Raw genomic sequence first — 21,469 nt, forward strand, 5'->3', positions numbered from 1 at the left:
TGTTGCTGATTGGGCCCTTCACGAGAGGGGGGGGCAAGTTACTTGAGAAATAAGATTGAGAGCTACCACCCTACTTGATGTCTTCGCTCATCTGCTCTGGGTCTTCTCAGAGTGCCTAGCCCCGACTTTATGGAACCGGCTTGCGCTATCAGTGCGATTAATAGAGGAGTACCTTCCCTCTCGGAAAGCACATAAAATGTATCTTTTCAAATCTGTTTTGGTCTTCAAAACTCTTGTGACTGTTTGAATCAGCAAATACTATATGTTTTTTTTGGCTATCAAACAAATGAAATGGGATCCATCTGCTTTGTACAAAATGTTTTGTAAAAATGTGTCTCTGTTGTTTATTCCTGTATGTGCATTGATTTCTTTGCCTATTAAACCAAAACATATATGTATAATGGTCTGTTTTTGTCCTGTGTAATTAGGATCACATTAAGGTATTAGGCTATCAAATGTGTTACGATTAACAAACTCGGTATGAGTAAAACTTTTTTTACAAAAAACACCCGAGTCACAAGAGATTTTTGTCCATTCGGGACACCCTGATCAATTGTATACTTATCATTTCATTTACCTAGGCAGATCAGGGAATTGCCAGGAGCCCTACAGTATATACTACACATTTGAATTGACAAATATTTGTCAAAGAAGGAACAAGGTCTGAAGGTAAATGTGCCCAAACCGGCAGTAATGCCTATATCAATAACATCCATGAAGCATGAAACATCTTTTTTATTGATAGTATTGAAAGACAAAGAATGTATAATGTAACTGTATGTCCACATAGATCAGTCATTATCAGATAAAGCTCATGTCGAGATGCAAGCCGAAAGAATGTCCTGGCAATAGGTGGGGTAATTATTTTTGCTAGATATTTTAATTGCCAGCCTATTGAATGCTTGGGGTCTATCAAGCCAAGCTGAGGGCCATTGCTAAATATAGTATGGACATCTTGAGTATAGGAAATGGTGAAGTGCTATAGATATTAGAAAACTACTGCGGGTGGCTGCTGGGCCATGATACCTCAACTCCATTTGCTTTGGTGCACACCAAGTTAGGTTTTTCATACCTTAAGGCTGAATTAAAAGCGGAACCTACAGACTTGTTCCTTAAATGTTTTCAGTAATACTGCTGCTATAGTATCTAGGATACTATTACATTCTATTATGGTTTCAGAAAGATCATAGATGATCCCATGATTTAAGTATACAATGCAATGCTTGATGTATGTTAGTCCTTTAGATATAATAAATACAAATTAAGGTTTTTTTCCTATAATGAAACAGATACTAAAGCATTGTTATCCATAAAAATGCTTTTTAATCAAGTTACGGGCGATGTAGAGTTTCTGAAATGCTTGTATGCTTCCATTTCCAAAATATTTTATGATTCACTCCAACCCTATTTGACTGGTTCAACTTTCAAGTTTGAGTGATTTTATGTGACAATCCTTCAATATGTTGCATATTAGAGCAGTATCATTTAAATGGATGAAATAATCTATCATTAGCAAAAGCCTGCCCTTTTTGCTTAAATAGACTTAAATCTGCTTTTCATGTGTACTTTTTTCCCAAAATATGACAAGATACGAAAATGTTGTTAAAGAAACAATGGGCCTCATTGCGGCTTTGGCGGTATGGCTGCCTCCAAAACCGGGTACGGGTTCCCTGAATGGGGCATTACCAGGCCATTCCGAGTTAGGAGGGCCCGGTAATTCCTCCTTCATGGAACCCTGGCCCGGACCTTCCCCATTCACATTCGAACCCCCACAGGGCTCAATGGGAATGGGTGCAGGGAGCTAACAACGGGCCGATTACGACCGGCCCGTTGTTAGCTCCCTGGTCCCCTTGCGGACCTCGTAATCAGGTGGAATGGGAATAACAGGTCCACATCCATTAGCAGACCCCGTTAACCCATTCCGCCTGACTCCTAATGAGGCCCAATGCTTTTTAATTGTTTTAGTTGTAATACAACTTTTTCAATTCATTCAACACTGTTTCAATAAATACATAACTAGTCATCAAATATTTACATTCCATAATTCTGATATATGCAGACCATGTTAATATATATTTATAAAGACTGTTACATTATTTGATATACAGAATGAATGGGCATTCACTACAGTTCTGAAATCATTCACAATATAATATCTATTCCATTGCACTACCATGCTAGGGGGGGCTATAATTCGAGCTTCCTTAGATATCTAACTACATTTAAGTTCAGGGATAGTTTATGTGCACTCACTATAATTGCCCACATATCACTCGATTTTGAGTATCGAAACTCACTGAGATGTTTATACGTTTTTCACATTCAGCTATAAAATGTTTAAGCTTCTCACTCTGATCATGTTTTTGACAGACTCTACAGGATGCATCCCGGTGAGATGGGGAGCGCGATGCTATCACCACCTTGGTTGGCCACAGATCAAATCTTAGTCTCATTATGTCTCCTCAGAATGTTTGATCTGGGAATTTGACCAGATATTTAGGGACATCATTGAGTTTTTTACTGGGGAAGCTGACATTATTAAATCTCTTATATTTCACACACTCCACTTGCGTTTTTAATCCAGTCATAATCCCACCATTTCTGCTCCGCTCTTTCAGGCTAGCTTATTAGCATCTCTGGCTTTATATCTGCCATTTGCATTGACGCACAATAAGATTTACTCCAAGGGACTAAGGACTTCATGTCATCACACCCAGCTTCAATCGCTGACAAAAGGGAGGTTTGGTACCTCTCTTTGAATTTAAATTTAGAGTACATAGTCATGGCATTCCAATAAACGTTGCTTTAAGTGACAAAAGCCCCAGTTCATGTCTCACCAGCTGAACCAGGAAGGATTTTGGGATCGGTAATAAGACTTTCCAAAAATAACCTTCTAATAGGTTCCAATATGGCTGACTTTCTGGGAGTTTAGTATGGGCGCCATGTGTTAGAACATGTACCACCTTCCCTTTATAGAATGTTTTCACTGGTAGGTATGTATATTTACTGTGTTTTGCTTGAAGCAATTCTGCTTGTGAAGATAACGCCTTGATTTTATGGAGCAGATCACTATGCTATGGAGTCTCATTTTTTGTGTTACTCACTATTTGGCCTAAATATTTATATCTAGGTGTCAGATGCATACAACAACCACTAATCCTCCAATTAAAGGGGTATTTTGATTGTTTAGAATTGCATTGCCATCTCATGATGTTCGACTTTATTATTTTGATTGCTAGCTCATTTTCGGCTGTGTACTCCGTCAGGACTACAAGCTGCCTGTGCAAACCTATCGGAGTGTGATCAATAATGACTAAGTCATCCACATAGAACAGATGAGTGAGTGCATGTTTGCCAAGTTTTGGAGGAAAAGAGTGCGAATGCTGAAATCGCAGATACATATCGGCAATTTAAAAATTAAACAATGAGGCCACAATTATGCAGCCTTGCTTACGCCTGCGTTATTTTAATCTGAATTGTAGTATCTGTATAGTATTGTTGTAATGTGTGTTTAATCTCGTTAGCGCATCCTTGTCAGCTTTTCCCATGGAATGTTACGGGACGATTGAATCGAAATGCGACTTTAAAATCGATAAAGGCCAGATACAATGGTTGATTGGTAGTTTGAGCTTTTTTCTTGAGGGATGATAGGATTAATACGTTTTCTGATGTGCATAGGCCTGGGAAAACCCTGATTGGTGGGGGTCAGAGAGATTTGCGGATATCAACCACCTGTTAAATTCTTTAAGAATAATTCTTGCATACAACTTTGCCAGTATATCCAACAACAATAAGGGGCGATAATTCACTGGGAGATTCCGGTCGCCTTTCTTATATACAGGTACAATTATTGATTGCTTGCAAGATATTGGTATCCAACCAGTTAATTTAACCCTCTTAAATTCTTTATAAAAAATGTCCAACCAACTATCAGGTTTAGCCTTCAATGCGGAGTTGGACAGGCCATCAGGGCCAGGAGCTCTCGATATACTCAGCTTTTGTTATCAAATGTTTTATATCTAATTGATCAAACTTGGGTAGGTTCTGCTCATTTTGTAACAATGTAATCAGCGGAACATGGTCAGTGTCTGCATGTGTGGTGCTATAATAAGATATGCAATCTGCTTCAGAGACAGAATTTAGCAGCACAAGCACAATTGATGATGCCTGATTTAGCAATTTCCACATTGCGCTACTAGATTTCGCAATTAAAGCAGCCAACATGGTTTCATTATTGGCCTTACACTTGGCAGCTTTATATTGCAGAATAAAGTTTCTATGTTTTCTACGCCTATTTATGATCATCCTACTCAGATCTTTTGTATGATATCTTTTTAGTAATCTAATGTCTCTTTGCAGGTTTTGTTTTGCCTTTGCTATGGTTTGATTGTATATTTATTTGTGTTTATGTTGGTCTCTCATTCCTTTTTATGCTTTTTATGGAATAATTGTAAAACATGGGTGTAAGCTACTGTTATGTCTGCATTTACATTGCTTGCATGAGAGTTTAACTTATCTAACAGACAATTCAGTATAGTTGGAGACGATATAATTCCATTTTGACTCTGCGTCAATGTGTGTTGGTACCCAAAATATTGGCAAATCGATGAAGCTCTTATGATATCAATTTCTAATATATTGTGGTCACTGCAGGTAGTGCTAGTGACTTTAAAGTGTTTAACCCAGGGCAGGGCTGCTTCTGTTATATATGAGTAATCAAGAATGGCATAAGAGCTCCCCCTTTTCCACGTATGTCTAGGTGGAACATCATCTTTGCAACTGCCATTTAGCATTACCAGATTATAAACTTTCATCAGACTTTCCCAACTTTTCACCTTGTGAGACGCTCCATCTCCCTTATTTGCAAAGCATCATATGTTTAGGTCACCTGCAGCTAATACTGTGTAATTCTTAGTATCACATGCAATCAGCTCCAGCAGTTAAGACACTAAACCAAAGAATACATTGTCCTCAAACACTGCCGGGTTCCAGTAAATGTTTACAATACCAAGTTTATGAATTATCTCATTTTGATGGTCTTGTAGATCTAGCTTAGCTACTTGTAAACAGGGATGGGGGAAACCCAGTGACTTAAGTTTGCATTTAGATCTTTTATTAGCAGCAACAAGCAGGCCTGCCATAGGTTGGACCTTTGTTTGCTTAATGGCAGGTATCCAGACTAACTCATAGTTCGGCCAGATAGGGTATTTGCACAGCCATGTTACCTAAAGCAGTAGTATATCATAGATGGCCAAATGACGAGATTCATCAGCGTCGAGGAGGTGTCTAAACCCTCTCGTATTCCAGACAGCAATCTTATACACGGGAGGGTTGACGGTATCCTCACTCTAGTGACTAGGATAATGTTCTTTATTATCTCTCAAAGTATTTCTCAGCCACGCCCAGGATACCTAGCTGTCAATTTGTTTCTATCTCTCACTTCATCAGATCTTAGAGGATATTCAACAAGACTATTAATTTGGCCATTTTCTGTGCCGGAATCACCCGGTAACTCCTCGGCAAAACTGACCATTCTATGTGTTCTCGAAGTTCCAGAGGACTTTGCAGGCAAAATACCTGCAACTTTTGTGAGCTGGTATGATTTTGAGACAGTCAAATGTAAGCCTTTTTTAGCTAGCGCACATCTTTCGCTCCATATTTGTTCCCTCAAAATTTGAAAAGGTACTCTAATGTTTACTGTGTCCAGTTTTCGTGATTTTAGGAAATGTACAACTGTTAAATCACTGGATTTAACTTTCTTCAATGTATTTAGCTCCTTGAATATGGTTATTATTGTTGTTCTATTATGATATGGGTCACCCCTCTTTCTATCTATCATCTTGATTGTGATGAATTCTTGATCTTCAATCATGACTGTTTTAGTAGGAATAGGTACTAGAGGACAAATATCAGTTTTTAATTTCCGCTTCGGGGTCTCTTTTGCCACAAGCGTAATAGGCTGCAGAGTTAACTAGGCAGAGGAAGAGTTTGATCTATGACGCAGAGATAAAACTGAAATCCTGCTCCTCTGATCAGTCCATAACCTAACTAAACTCACCCCGGACTATGCCTCATTTAACATTGACAATAACACTATTAAGGTTATGCGAGAGGTTAAAAATCTAGGTTTTTACCTCGACTCAGCGCTCACCCTTAAAAAGCAAGTGAACTCCCTCGCCTCTACAACCACTTACACGTGTAAACTCATCAGTGCTGCCAGACCATTCCTGTCCAGTGCCAGCTGCCTCACCTTGGCCAATGCCCTTATCATGTCCAGACTGGACTATTGCAACGCCTTATACTCAGGTGCAAATAAGTCGGTCATTGACAAACTCCAGAGACTACAAAATAATGCCCTAAGAGCACCTTTGAATATCCCACGTAGAGAGCATATCTCCAAATACAGGACTGAAGCCCACTGGCTAAAGATAAAGGACAGAATCCTCCTTAAAACTATTTCTCTCACGTCTAAATGCCTCAACTATCAAGCACCTCCTTACCTAGCTGAAAGGATCAACTGGAGACCCTCAAACCGACTGACGAGATCTGCTAACACTTTCTTACTTGAAGTTCCGAGATTCAAACTTATCACGGCGGGTGGATCTAGCTTCCCTGTTAGAGCTGCGCAATCATGGAACATACTCCCACCTGACCTCAGACGCCCATTAACCTACACTAGATTTAGATGTAACGCTCTCAAATGGCTGCACAACAATGATATGTAACAATACTCACCCTTATCTAGCCGATCATGTTATAAATATGCTAAGACGGTATTCTTCTAATGCTTACCCATTACGATCCTTTATGTACTGTTTCATTTGTATCATTTGTTGTAAGTTACCTCTGTTTTTGTAATAGCCTGTGTCAGGCACTGCAACTAAGTTTTGAGGCTACTTGTATTGTTGCGCCCAGCTGCCCAAGGGCTTGGAGCGCACTATCAAATAAACAAACAAACAAACAAACAAACCTGATGTAACTCTTTCTCTATATCCTATTTCAATGTTATTGAAAATACCAGGCCCCATTTGCCACTTCAATGGCATCGCTCTTTTATGTTCCATAGTCAGGAAACTATCCAGTTTGACACATTGTCCCGCTATTTGCCCACTGTCGCCAAGTACACCGGTCTCCATTTCATTCTGTACATCAGGCAGAGTACGTAGAACAATTCATACAGTCAGTTGATTAGGTGGTATGTCAACGCTGGGGATTTGGGATAAGGCCTTAGTCATATCGCAATTTGTGTAGATTTTAAAGGAGTGTTTTTTTTCCTTCATAGGAGTGGGTAGTGCATGAATTAAAGTTTTTGTAGGACTTTTGGGTATTTTACTGGGCATGTTTTGGTTCTTTGTTTTGTTCCTTTGTGTTTTCCTCTTTTTTATGGTTTCGGCGCAACTATTAGTGCTACTTTGCCTTTCTTTTTCTTTCTAGAGGTTTTAAATACATCAAATATATTATCAGCAGGGCAAATATATTTCTCTAACGCTGCTATTTGGGAAGCCTTTTCGTTTACCTGATTTTCCTGGGTAGCACTGTCCATTTGTGTGTCCAAATCAATAGATACTGGCAGGGGAGACTCAGCTATAGCAACCGCTGCACCTTCCTCAACGCAGCGAGGTGCAATCAAAGGAGCTGCACTCTGAGGATCACCATCAGTATTCCACATCCTTTCTATTGTGAATATTGCTTCTTTAGTCCGTTTTTGATCTCTAGTTAGTAAGTCAAGTTTTGCATCTATGGTTGTTAGCATAGCATATTGGGTGTCTGATTTCTTTAGAAGTGACTCATGCAACATTATTAATGTGTACACGCTGTTATTTAGAGCACTTAAGGTGGACCCAATGTTTGCAGTTTGTGATTGCACAATCCCGATTGAGGGGCGCGGGGTGGGCTTAGCAAAGGATATGTTCGATATATGAGACATGTCAATGGAGGAGCCAGGGGAATCGGGATACAGTATAGGAGACTGTGAAAGATTCATACTTTGGGCTATAACTGGTGCCCCTGGTTGAGTCTCAGGGATAACTCCGTCCAACAGAGTCGGCCTATTCATCAGTGAAACAAGGTGGCTCATTACTATGTTACTACCAGTAAATAATTGTGTATGACTTACTCTTGCATTTACAACATGATCAAGACAAGTAGACACATTCAAACATTTGAGTGCAGGTGTACATTTAGTAACAGGGATACATGGAATTATATCATTATTAGTCGCATCATCTGTTCCAAGTTCTGACAATGCTGAACTCTTAATAGACTGACATTTCGAGACTTGTGAATAAAGGGATGGTATTGGTGCATCAATTGGATTATGTCCTTGGGCCACAGGAATAGGCTGAACGTTCTCTGTGGTCATAGATACAGCGCACGTATGTTGGACATTATAACAGAGTCAGTTAGATTAGCAATCATAAGAGAGGCAAAAATTGAATTTGGGCCCACTATGGGGCAGTCATCTACTGTTGGGGGTCGCCTGGCAGGCGCCCCTGGGTGCTGCTTCCTCACAGCACCAAACAGGCCCAGTGCCTGTGGGAGTTTGGGGCCTGCCATGGACATCGGGCAGGCCCCGTGGCACTATGGGACACCAGCGCCATCGGGGTGGGGGCACAGCCTGCCAGGCTCCTGACCATGCGGACCTAGGCCACCGTCCTGGCAAAGGGGTCCCATGGCAACAGGACCTGCAGGCCTGTGCCTCCATGTGTAGGCCTGCCGCCTACATCAATAAGTGAGACACGGACTCAGACCAACCTCTTATGGAGTCTGCAGCCGTTCTCTCTCACGTGCCTGCAGGGGCTCCTTTTATTAGCTTGGGCCATGACGCAGTCATGGCCCATCTTAAAAGGGCGATACACATACAGAGAAACACATCCCCTTAAAGGGGCAACGCACACACGAGGGTCCCACCTAACACTCCTCCTTTTTCATAATGAACAACAAACAGTGCTGAAACATACAGGCATCCCGCCTGTTACAAAACAATAACATGCTAGTCGGTTGAGAACTTGTGGGGTAGGCAAATAATATGACATGCCACAGCCACGTCATGGTGCTCCCACAAAGAAGGACCTAACATATCAGCCCAGTTCTAAACACACTCAACAGATGACATTCAGTGCAGTTGAGCTGCCAGAGGAGTACAGGCAGTTCCACCACAGTTTGCAAAACCCTTTATTAACCTGGGGCTCGGAACGAAAACTCATACAAACAAACGCCATGGGCGGCGGCCGGCATTACATGCACACCCCGCGACTGCGGGATCATAGCCTCACCTGAGACCACTTAAAACATGTAGTTACTATGCAGGTTCACAGCATCAAGACACAAGATTACTGAGTCCTTTTTAAGCAATCGCGGGGCAGCAGGGAACCAGTCCATCTCCCACCAGCGTCCATTCAGGAGTCACTTCCCGAGTTAAGATCCCTTGATGATATAGTTCACAGCCGGCAAAGCCGCACCTAGCGGGTACCAGGGGCCACATCGGCTTAGTCACTCGATGTTCAGAGCCGAGTAGTGAGACGCCGGTCACAGGGCATCGAGGCTGCTCCATGTGCTGTCGACAGGTCACGGTGTCATTGATCGAGCACGGGGTGACATGGGATCACTCACCCCTTTTTTGTTGGCGATGCTCCCCCAATCTGGCACATCTTTCTCCTCCCGGGGCACAGAGGGGCGCACAAGCACTCCTGATGAGCTGCAACCCATTTCTCGACTGACGCACTGATTCTTGGTTTTAGGGCCCAAGGCTGCCTGGTCAATTGGCCACACCCAAGGTGTCGACTGAACTCAGGGGTCCGGCAGGTATCTCCCCCAAGTCCCATTGAGCTTGTCCCTTCTATGGCATCGTGTGCACGGTGTCATTAGTGCCAGACGGTTTGGGCGACCACCAGGGCCGGCAGTAAGGCCTGTGTTCCGATGGGGGCCGTGCCAGGAGAGGCCCGATTCTGTGTTGGTAGGCCTTCTCTTTGCTGTTACAGAACATCAGCCGTTGGCTGACTGGTAATACCGGGCCGGATTGGCGTCCCCAGTGCGTGGCGGGCGTCACCCCCTCGGATCACCTGGCCGTGCCCAGCGCCGCCTCCTCGGCGTTGGGGCCACTCACTTTATTCAGCCCTGCGCAGGCAGCACCACTTGCTCATCCGTTTTGGTGGGGTGAGCAGTACACAGAGTGCAAAAGTGCTGATGGCTGTGAACCTTGACAGGAATGAGGGCGAGGGGCCCACGTCGGCCGCGGTGATCCCGTTGTCGGTGCAGGGTCAATGCCATACCAGAACTTCAGAGGGCAGTCTTTGGTGTGCAGAGTCATTGTCCATCGCGTGCAGCATGTTGGGCAGTGTACTGGTAATGATGTGTACGATGCGCAGAGTGCAGTGCGCTCCGGTACCCTGGTCTTGGAGTTGTGATGTGGTGCATTGACTCTGCACTGTGACATGTGTTGTCGTGGAATAGGTGGTTGCTCATATTCCTTGGATGGATTGGATTCATCCCAACCTGCCCTCCATGTTGGTGCCTGTGGATCACACTTGCTCTCGCTGTACTGCTCCCGACTGGAGCACGTCATCACTTTCCTGGCGAGTGGCAGGTAGGGTGATTGCAGTGGATCGGTGGTGGGGGTCACCTAATAAAGCAGGCAGTCAGGGTGGCTGGCCTCCGTGGCACCGTGTTGGGTCACTTGTAAGAAAAAGTGCCCAGGCGGGCATTGGATTGTCCAGGATGCGTGTGGTAGTGGAGCACTGCTGCCCAACCAATGAGACCCCCTCGATATCTCCCCTCGCCCCCAGGCAGGGGAGGGCACACCTCTGCCCTTTGCTCGGAGCATGTCCCTAGGTGGCCTGCCCCCCATGGCCTGGCTTGCTTTCGGAGGGCCATGTGTTGTTTCTGCAGAAGCTTCAACCACCGGAGCACCACAAACCACCATCTCCACGCGGCCCGGGTCCATCAGAGGACCATACTTTCTTCATTGCCACTCCAGCAGGGAGCATGCTTCTTTCATCCTTACTGCTCCCGCCGGAGCACCTCTCTTGATATCACTGCCGGGCCCGGGGATCATTGCGGGGCTCCGGCAGTGGCACAATAGCAAACACTGCTGCCGCCTGCAAGGGCGGGGGCACCCTTAGCTGCCGGAGTTTGCATGCAGTCTGCCTCCCAGGCCACACAAGCCCCCCTCAATGCAGGGGTCTGCAGCCAGGCAGGCCTGCAAGCGAGCTTTACTCTTTTCGCGACGGATGCCGCTCACCACCTCTCTTTTCTGCTGGCGGCATCGGCCGCTCAATTACTCCACCCCCGGGCAGCACAAGACTTTCACTCCGGCAGGAGGTCCCATGTTCTTTCATGGGGAAGCGGGCGATCCGGTTCTTCTGGGGGGCACAGCCCATCTCTTCGCGGCGGATGCCGCTCGGCATGACTCCATTGGGGAAAGGGGGGGCAACAGTTCTTTAATGGTAGTGGGCGTGCTCCTGGAAAGCCTGACATCATCCGCGGCTGCAGCCGCTCATCTCGTTCCCCTTGGGAGCACAGTATCTTTTACTGTGGTGGGGAGCAGGCATGCTCCACCCCCAGCTGCACGAGCACCCTCCTTTCAGAGGGCCGCGGCCGGGGCTAAAGCATGCAGGGCACATCCACCCATTGCGGCGGATGCTGCTCCTTTCCTCTTGGGAGCCGCACCTCTCCCGATCCCGGACGGGGGAGGGGCAGCGCCTCCCCATCGCGGCCGACGCCGTGGGCACTTCTGCTCCCCGCGGGGCCAGCTTTCTCCCCTCAGGTGGGGCAGCGGCCGGCAACCGTCACTCCTTCGCGGGCCCCATTGGAGTCGGGCCCGCCATCCTTTGTTTTCCTGCTGCTCCTCTTCATGCGGCCAACGCCGCCCATGAGTCGGGGCCGCCTCAGCTGTTCGGCGGCCCCCAGTAGATGCAGACACGCTACCTCCACACGGGGGGCAGCCACATCTCCCCCGGGGCACAACCTTTCCTTCTCGCAGCGTATCTGGCGAGTTGATCCGCGTCCGGCGGGGGACTGGCAGGCAGCTCGCCAGCCTACCTCCTTTGCGGGCCCAGGTGGAGATGGGCCCGCACCATATCTCCTTCGGGGCACGCAGGGCCCCTCTCCTCGTCGCCATTGTTGGGGGTCGCCTGGCAGGCGCCCCTGGGTGCTGCTTCCTCACAGCACCAAACAGGCCCAGTGCCTGTGGGAGTTTGGGGCCTGCCATTGACATCGGGCAGGCCCCGTGGCACTATGGGACACCAGCGCCATCGGGGTGGGGGCGCAGCCTGCCAGGCTCCTGACCATGCGGACCTAGGCCACCGTCCTGGCAAAGGGGTCCCATGGCAACAGGACCTGCAGGCCTGTGCCTCCACGTGTAGGCCTGCCGCCTACATCAATAAGTGAGACACGGACTCAGACCAACCTCTTATGGAGTCTGCAGCCGTTCTCTCTCACGTGCCTGCAGGGGCTCCTTTTATTAGCTTGGGCCATGACGCAGTCATGGCCCATCTTAAAAGGGCGATACACATACAGAGAAACACATCCCCTTAAAGGGGCAACGCACACACGAGGGCCCCACCTAACATTTACCTGAGGCAGCGTGTTCAGTGTAGAGAGAACGTCGTTATAAGACTGCTTCTTGTTGGAGTTTGTTGGTGCGTAAAATGCTTGTATATCAGAAACAAGCAATTTCGAGCATTTTAACTTCTTACAGCATCCTCTATGGTCACTACTACTTACCCCGCTTTGGCTAGGGGCGAGGCTTGTTGGAGTGCCTCAGCCATTTCATGACAAGTATCTCAAGGGGTCTTGGGTAACATTTTCATCATTCCCGTTTTAAGTGTAAAAATGTCCTTTTGATGGAGGAAACGGCTCGGAGTACAGGGAGGGCAGGAGGCTGTCGGCTGCTCAGCTGAACAGCCGAACAGCACTCCTGAAGCAAGCCCATTATGAGCGCACGCGTTGCGCGTTTGCTCGTGGTTTAGTGGTGCTTGCTTATTAGAAGGGGCAGGGCTTGCGCGCACTGCGAGAAAAGAAAGGAAAAAGTTCACGTTTCCCGCTTAATGGTGTAAGTTTCAATTCACTGTATAACAACAGTCAATTACCGCAGCCGTAGAATGTAGATCCTCAGCAGTAATCCGTGCAAGGTAGTGTAGAACAATAAGGCTACTGTAGGCTGGCTCACAGGGCAGAGTTGCAGAGTCCCTCAGCCGAACAGCACTCCTGAAGCACTCCCGCAATGTGCACTGCGCGCACATTGAACGCGTGCTTGTGGTTTAATAGTGCTTGCTGCGTAGAAGGGGCAGGGTTTGCACTCACGCAGCCGTAGAACGTTTATCCACAGCAGTAATCCGTGCAAGGTAGTGTAGAACAATAAGGTTACTGTAGGCTGGCTCACAGGGCAGAGGTGCAGAGTACCTCAGCTGAACAGCACTCCTCAAGCACTCCCACAATGTGCATTGGGCGCATTGCGCGCGTGCGCAGCCGTAGAACGTAGATCCTCAGCAGTAATCCGTGCAAGGTAGTATAGAACAATCAGGCTACTGTAGGCTGGCTCACTGGGCAGAGGTGCTATTTCAGTCCTGGACTGGAAAGCAGGTAATTTTAAACGATGTCACCCTACTTTCTTTTATCTTCCATGGGCTGCCTATATAAAGGACACTTTTTGCTGGGAGCATTGTCCATTAGAAAGACGTCTTTGAAATTGTTTTCATGTTGCATTCTTGCGGATTCAAGTAAATGTTTCTTAATGCAATTGCTATTTTGAAAGGAATCGAATTACGCATTTTATCTGAAATAGTGTAATACTTTTACGGATTTTTGTTTTAAAATTCGGAGATAAAGCTTGACATATTGACAGTGTTTTATAGCTTTTAACTCAATGGTTGAATTTGCATCAAACTCTCCAATTCTGGGGGGCCAGTGCAGGAAGTATCTTTTGAAAATGTCATACAGATATTTCAGAAGAGTCAAACGTTATTAGCAAAGTCAATGGCTCATAGGTTTCACCTTTACTATAGGGCAACTACATATATATATATATAGTTGAGGTGGAACCTATGAGCCAGTGAGTTTCTGAAAATGCTATTTAACACGTCAGAATTACATTTTGCCAAAAGATTTTTGGGAAGTTTGGTGCAAATTTATTTAAAGCTTATGGAGTGTCAAACTAGTGTGTCTTTTTACTTATTGTTTTTGGCTTTCCCATATGGAAAATGTGCAGTCTTTGAACAGGTGCACGGCTTAAACTGCCCGATGGTGGAAATGTGCTTACTAGTGGAGAGAGCGGGCACCAAAAGATTTTATATATCTAAATTGAAGCATTGTTTGTAGATGTGGCAGTGAATTTTCAAAAGCAAAACTCATCTGCAATCATGAATTTTCACAACAACTTTAGAAAAGAAAAAGCCACCTGGAAAAAAAGATATAATGTAGACAATGTATGTTTTATTTCAAAGTGAAAATAAGTGGTGGGTTGAGGGAAAGGTGGCGGACAGCTGTCTCTTTCCTAGAACAGCTCAAATGAGTTCCTTAATAACATGATCTGCAAAGTGTGCAATGTACTTGTAAAGAGGTTGGGCCTCATTCCGAGTCTGGCGGTAACGCCAGAGTCAGAATAATTTACCGGCCCCTGACCTCCCGGTGCCACTGGCTCATTACGAGTCCGGCGGCCAGGCATTCCGGCGGCGGCATATATGTGAATCCCCATTCCCATAGAGACCTTTTGGACTCTATGGGAGTGCAGACACTGGAGCACCGGCACCATTAACAACGGTGCCGGTGCTCCCGTGACAAGTTTGCCTACCGTGGTTGCTGTTCCCGGCAGGGTCAGACCTGTTGAGCACAGCGGTCCCAGCAGGCAGACTTGTAGTTTGTCGGTCCAGAAACAAGGGTGCCGGTGAGCTTACCGGCACCATTGTTACCGGACCGGCAAACTTGTAATGAAGCCCCCTGTGTCGTTAAACGTGTTAAGCACTTTCACATCAAAAGCCAACCCAATCTCTCAGTTTTTATACGAACGTGCAATCCTGTGCATGTAATTGTTAAGGTATCAAGGAGATTGGTAAAATACCCTTTGAAGTTTTGTGTAGTTATTTTATTTACATCTTCTACCATTAGCCATCGAATGGCAGCAAGTTATACAAAGGGGAAGTACACTATTTCACACAGGAGACATTTCATAGCAGTCCTATTCGAAAAGGTTTTTTCAGTATCAGGTTTGTTTTTTGTGTACCTGCATTCAAACGAAAAAATTTACATAACAAAAGTTCCTTCTGTAAAAGTACTGATGAAGCAATTAACAGAAACATGCTTGATTGAGAGCAGTCCAGTGGCTAATGTTTGGCTTGGTGATGACCTTTTAATGAGATGCTCATGACAATCTTTGACCAATCATTCTTAATGTCTTGCAGGTCGCCAGCAGGGTCTTGGGAATCCCACCATCCAAAGTCCATATCAGTGAGACCAGCACCGCCACCGTCCCAAATGCTTCTCCAACTGCCGCTTCCCTCAGCTCAGACCTCAACGGGATGGCCGTCTATGTAAGCGCATGGTGCATGCTTGTGATCAGCATTCTGCGGTGGAATGGGCCTTAGCATGTGCTCAACATGCAAGACTAAACTAGCCTGACTTATGTCTGTCTGCAGCCTTTTAGCCAGAGGTTACAAAAAAGCAAACTGACCCACATTGCAGAATGGACCGTGCTAAGATTACCACTTGGCACCAATCACTGCCAGGAGAAGGGTCTGGCGGATCTAAGCAGGGTTCTCCGCCCAGGGAAATCACCCACCCGCGTAGCGCACCACTAAAACCCACCAGATGGAGCGAGCACGATGGTCTTTTAAGTTCTCTGAGTACTTAAATCTAATCCTTATTACAATGAGGCCTACTCTTCCTCAGCACAGTTCTTAATTAAGGACAGTGTTGAGGAAGCGAGAAGAAGGGGTAATGAAGTCCCCCACACTCACTTTCCAGCACTGTGACCAGTTTTGGTATTGTAGTGCCAGCAGTAGACAAACTGTCTCGGATCAGCACCTACTTTTTAATCTGTTCTATCTTTCATTGGAGCACACCTGCAACCGTCTGTAATGTGGGGTGGAGGGGCATTTGGGGGACCCAGTCAACCCCTAGAGGCAGGGCCATCAAGCGTTGTTACAAAGGGAAACACAGGGACTGCCTCCATGGAGTAGTGTGCTTTTTGTCTGCCACTTCGGAGCAGTGTATTTCTGGAACTGTCACCCACAGAGGGTGCAAAAAATGTGGGGGCTCACATTTTATCTTAAAATAGAAAGACGAAGTAGAAAAAGAAACTGTTGTACAGTAACTCATGAGCTGTTTAGCATTGATTTATTTGGATTTTTAGCTGTACAAAGTAATTCTATTTTAGGGACGTCATATAGGGATCGCCGGGGGTCGCAAATGTGACTCCTGACATCTCCCTTGCTACCCCTGTGGTCTCCCCTGATACCCCTAAAAGTCTTTTTTTAAAACACTTTTTTTTAAATTGAGGCTCCTGGGCTGTGGCCAGCAACATGTGGCTCTTTGTTTCTGGAGTGACTGGTTTTCTGATGGCTATAGCTAGTAAGATAGCTCAGTGGGTTGAGCACTCGCTGCTGCAATGTGTGTGTGACCTGCAGGTTTCAGGTTCGACTCCTGGCAAGGTCAACTCAGCCTTTCATCCTGCTGAGGTTGAGAAATGAGTACCAACACAGGTTGGGTGATATTAACGATACATATGGTGATCCATTCTTGTATGAAATGTAGAACAGAATTTTGAAGTCACCTTGTAGCGCACCTGAAGTTAACGCTAACTATAGGTTAAATGATGTTCCAAAAATCATGTTTGTTGTATCATGAGGCTTTTTTATTCCAAAAATGATCCTCTAAAAATTGTTCTTAAATAGTAGTGCCCTCTACACGTGTTTCACCAAATCTATTGGCTCATCAGGAGGGATTTATAACAGAAAATTCTATTCAAATTCATTGATTAGATATAAACAGGCCTACTGATTAAATATGTGCATTCATCTAGAAAAATAAAAGCTCTCAAGTCTTAATCGAAAGACTTTAAAGAAACTCCTATTGGGGTAAAACAGCACAGGGGAAACCCCAAACACACATGTTACCAAGACCACTCCAAATTCAAACTAATTTGGAATCTAAACATGGACCAAGCTATCTAGATGAATGCAAATATTTAATCAGTAGACATGTTTATATCTAATCAATGAATTTGAATTGAATTATCTGTTATAAATCCCTCCTGATGAGCCAATAGATTTGGTGAAACACGTGTAGAGGCACTACTATTTAAGAACAATTTTTAGAGGATCATTTTTGGAATAAAAAAGCCTCATGATAAAACAAACATGATTTTTGGAACATCATTTAACCTATAGATAGCGTTAACTTCAGGTGCGCTACAACGTGACTTGAAAATTCTGTTCTTCATAAATTGTGACACACTCGGCAGTCTGAGTGTTACTAGTCACCACCAAGCAGCACCCAAATTACCTTTATCAAAATAAAAACACTGTCAACCAAAGACCAATTCACTATCAATTGTATTTGAGACTGAAAATGTGTAAACAATTGTATGAAATGTATATCACTTTACAGTGATATCGTAACTATATTTTTTGTAGTGTACTTAGAAACAATGCTATGTGATGCCACTTCCTGTTTTGTCAAGGGGTAAATGGTCGTGTTCCACTACTTCCTGTGATGTCACTTAGGGGTTGGGTCAAATTACATCACTTCTTGTGATGTCATCAGAGCTCAGGGCAAGTGTGATGACACTTCTGCTACCCCTGGCAGTTTGGTGAAATGACGTCCCTGTTCTATTTCTGTTTCTGTTTTCCCCATATAAGAGAATAATTATGGGTAAACAACAGGAGTGATATGGTCTCCCCTCTTTGTGGTGTTAGCCACTGCCGATCCCTAAACGTAAGAAACCATACCTCAACTGCATGTAGCTAATCACATGAAGCTGAGAGTCTATATGAGACCACCGAACTCTGTAGTGACTTCTTATATCATCTATATATGTAGGTTGTAGGTAACAAAATGGCTGCTATATCTGGTTCCATCCACAGCTGATCCTGAGTACTCTTGATGGTGTGAGCACAGCTTCCTGAGTGAGAAGGACCCCAGCACTTTCTGATTACCAAATGTTAAGTAACAGGGCAGTCCCTTTTACTGAATAGCTCAGCTGTCAGTGCTGCTGCTGCCTGCTTGTTGCATGCTTTGATGGCAATAATGTCCTTCCAGTAATCGTGTCCCATTTGGGGGCCCCTTCTCATTCTATGTATGTGCTAGAGCACTCTCTCTGTGGCATTCCCACAGCATTCCTGGAGAGAGTCGTTTGCAGGATTTTGGATTGCTGTCACTGACGATGAGGGAACCTTGCACTTACGCTACTTCGTCCAACATAGTGGAGTCACTCAAAGCCAGACCACCTAAGATGCTATGGATAGCTCCTCTGTACTCTGAGGCTGTCCCTAAGGTGGGCTCAGATACATGGTTGACAGATCTGGAAGAGCCTCACAGAAAGCTTGCATGTTTGCAGAAGTGGCAGGTCTCTTACGGAAATACCCAGAGTGAGTGTAATTGCTCTGCAAATGGACATGACTTTAGTTCCCTAATCCCAGCAGTGCCTTCGGAGACACACCACCAATCCATGCCTACCATTTTATGATGTCTTCAAGGATTGTTTTGAAAGCACATAAATCCTCAGTTACACCAAGATCCCACCAGCCAGCGAGTGACAAATAATTGAAAATATATTTGGAGTGTTACATTATCTCCATCCGATTTGCCAGTCACAACAAACAGAGAGACAACATTTCTTCTCTTATTTATTTATTTATTTGCATTTTTAAAGTGCTCACACAGCCTGGGGGCATCCAGGCGCTGTTACAGGAATATGTCTTAGTTGCGTATTTATAACGTGCACGTGCTTAATACCCAGACGTTTCTAAGCGCGGACCCGGGGATCGAACCTGTGTTGCTTCGTGTCGTCTTGTTTCCAAGGCGAGCACATTGCTGCTGAGCTACCCTCCCGAGAGGCGGCAAAAATCAAAGTGGAGAACTGGAGGGGTATCAGACTAAATATAAGAGACAGGGGCGACCGCAGTGGCCAACCCCAACAAGGTCCAAGGTAATCGGATCCCTTCCATATGTTCCTTATTTAGCAGGCTATAGTAAGATTTGACTCCTAGGTGGTCTCTATGAAAATAATTAAACCCCTCTTAGGGCTGTTAGACAAATTGCTAAAATACACCTGTGAACTCTGACATGGTAGGTAGGGATTCTCACGACGGCTATACAGGCTGTATGTACTGATTCCCTGGTTAAAGGTGTTAAGTCATTGGAAACGTGACATGCAGGCAGAGCTTCGAACGATGCAATATTCCGAACGAGATGCCATTTTTTAAATTCTGATTAGTGCCCCTCTGAGTTTAAGGTGTATTGAGAGAGACTGAGATCTGGTTCTCCTGTCTCTTCTAAAAAGAGTTCTTTGGCATAGTGTGTTATTCCAACTGTGGAAAAAACCCCTCTGGAGCCAAGTGGTATGTTCCATGGTTGTCAGGTGCTAGCTGGCTGCCCAGCCATGAAGGAACTATACTTGCTGCTTATCAGAGAGATCATTACAGGTTCTCCTTCTAAGAAACAAACTTTGTAAGCAGATCCCACCCCCCACAGCTAATTTTTCTGTATGTATCAAATTCTGGCTGTGCACTAGTGATCTTCAGGCCTCCCTTTCTTCCTGCTCTTGCGAAAGGGAAACCCGCGCCTGCTCTCCGGTAGTCGAACCCTATTTCCGCATATCACAGAGTGCTCCAGAGAATGGAAATTGAATTTTAAATCTAAGGCTCAATGTAATATTGGGCGTAATTAGAGTGGCATATTATACATTCTACTCCACTAAAAAAACGATTTCCAGCACAGATCTTTGTTTGGCGTAATTTGTCAGAATAAGAACACACATCTAAAAATGTAAGTTTATATATGGCTCATCACAAGGTAACCGACTGAGTAGCTCTATTCTATCTTTTCGTGCTTTTAAATATGGAAATGCTGTATGTAAATCTGATCCAAATGCCACCTCAAACTTTCCTCTGCACTCTCACAATGCTCTCGTGTTTCTAACTAAATCAATCATATGTTTTGCTAACATTCTTTCTCTTTCAACAGAATGCATGCCAGACTATTTTGCAGAGGTTGGAGCCATACAAGTCTTCTAAGCCTGAAGGATCCTGGGAAGAATGGGTATGTTATCGCTACTGCACTCATCTACACTGCACGAGGCGTGGGACAGCTGGGCACAGGGTGGTCTGATGAGTTATTTAATAGGTGGGGCATGAAAATAGGCCACAAAAATGCAAGAGCAACTGACCATAGTAGCCTGACACAACCAAGCAGAGTCCAGGGGGTTCTCACCCTAACAAAATCTTTGATAGGTTAAAATGGTGACTTACACAATTCACTTTATGTGAAACATTGGGTTAAAAGCCAGAGCGTTTTCAGTCGGTTTGTAGGGTAATTTATGGAAATAATCCAATAGATGCAAGTCACCAACAGTAAACAGGAGCATTTTCCAATGCATTTTCATGCTGCCTTTCCCCATAATATATGCAAGTATAAAACGTATGTTTCACTGGCTGTGCCCACAAATTTCAGTGCTGTCTGCACCTATGTATGCCAGTATTCCCATATAAGAACATACTCATGTTTACTTTGCGCATATTGGCAGTAATTATACCATACGAAACCATGTCTAAACTGTCTCTGCCAATATATGCCAGTAGCCGCACATTAGAGCATACCCCTGTTGGCTTTGCCATTAAAAATGTCATGTCACAATAATAAAACATTTTAAATGCAGGCCAGTTCAGACACAATATAACACTGATATTTTCTTCATCATAGATGCCCAATAAAAAAAGACATGCCACAGTAAGATACTATAGCTAGATTGGCTGCACCAAAATACCTGTCCATATAGGATCACAGTTGACCAGTAAAAAAATCACTAATCCACCCCCATGCCCAAATCAGCCTCCCAGGCTGTCACAAATGCAATACAAGCACACCCACAGTTACTCACTCATTCAAACACATATTCACACAGCATTCATTTAAAAAAAAAACATTCACACAGCATTCACTCGCTCATTCAAAGACATTCACATTCACTCGCGCATTCACACAGCATTAAATTCCTCAGTCAAACACACATTCACACAACATTCACTAGCGCATACAAACTCGCATTCATGCATTCAAACAGCATTTGTACGCCGATGACACAGCGCCCTGTTATGTTCTATGTTTCCCTTTGGCAGTTTAAGCAGACCCAGGAGCTCTCCCTCAGCTGTAACAAGCAGCCGAGGGAGCTCTCCGTGATTACAGTGGGCTGGCACAGGTCATCCATAATGGGTTAGCGTTAAGGTGGGTCGGTGCCCCCTCACCTATTATAGATGCG

General features: G+C 44.9%; 1 protein-coding gene across 2 annotated transcripts in view; it reads left to right on the forward strand.

Annotated features, from left to right (window-relative positions):
- LOC138468214 (xanthine dehydrogenase/oxidase-like) overlaps positions 1 to 21,469 on the forward strand; it is a 1,072,878-nt gene that overhangs the window by 967,198 nt on the left and 84,211 nt on the right. For both annotated transcript variants that reach the window (XM_069608673.1, XM_069608674.1), the window contains exons 29-30: positions 15,396 to 15,524; positions 20,179 to 20,253. In XM_069608673.1, coding sequence (XP_069464774.1) covers positions 15,396 to 15,524; positions 20,179 to 20,253 — 204 coding nt within the window. The remainder of the gene's footprint in view (positions 1 to 15,395; positions 15,525 to 20,178; positions 20,254 to 21,469) is intronic.

This window comes from Ambystoma mexicanum, chromosome 4q (genome assembly GCF_040938575.1).
Source record: "Ambystoma mexicanum isolate Mex_15411 chromosome 4q, UKY_AmexF1_1, whole genome shotgun sequence".
Lineage (NCBI taxonomy): Eukaryota > Metazoa > Chordata > Amphibia > Caudata > Ambystomatidae > Ambystoma > Ambystoma mexicanum.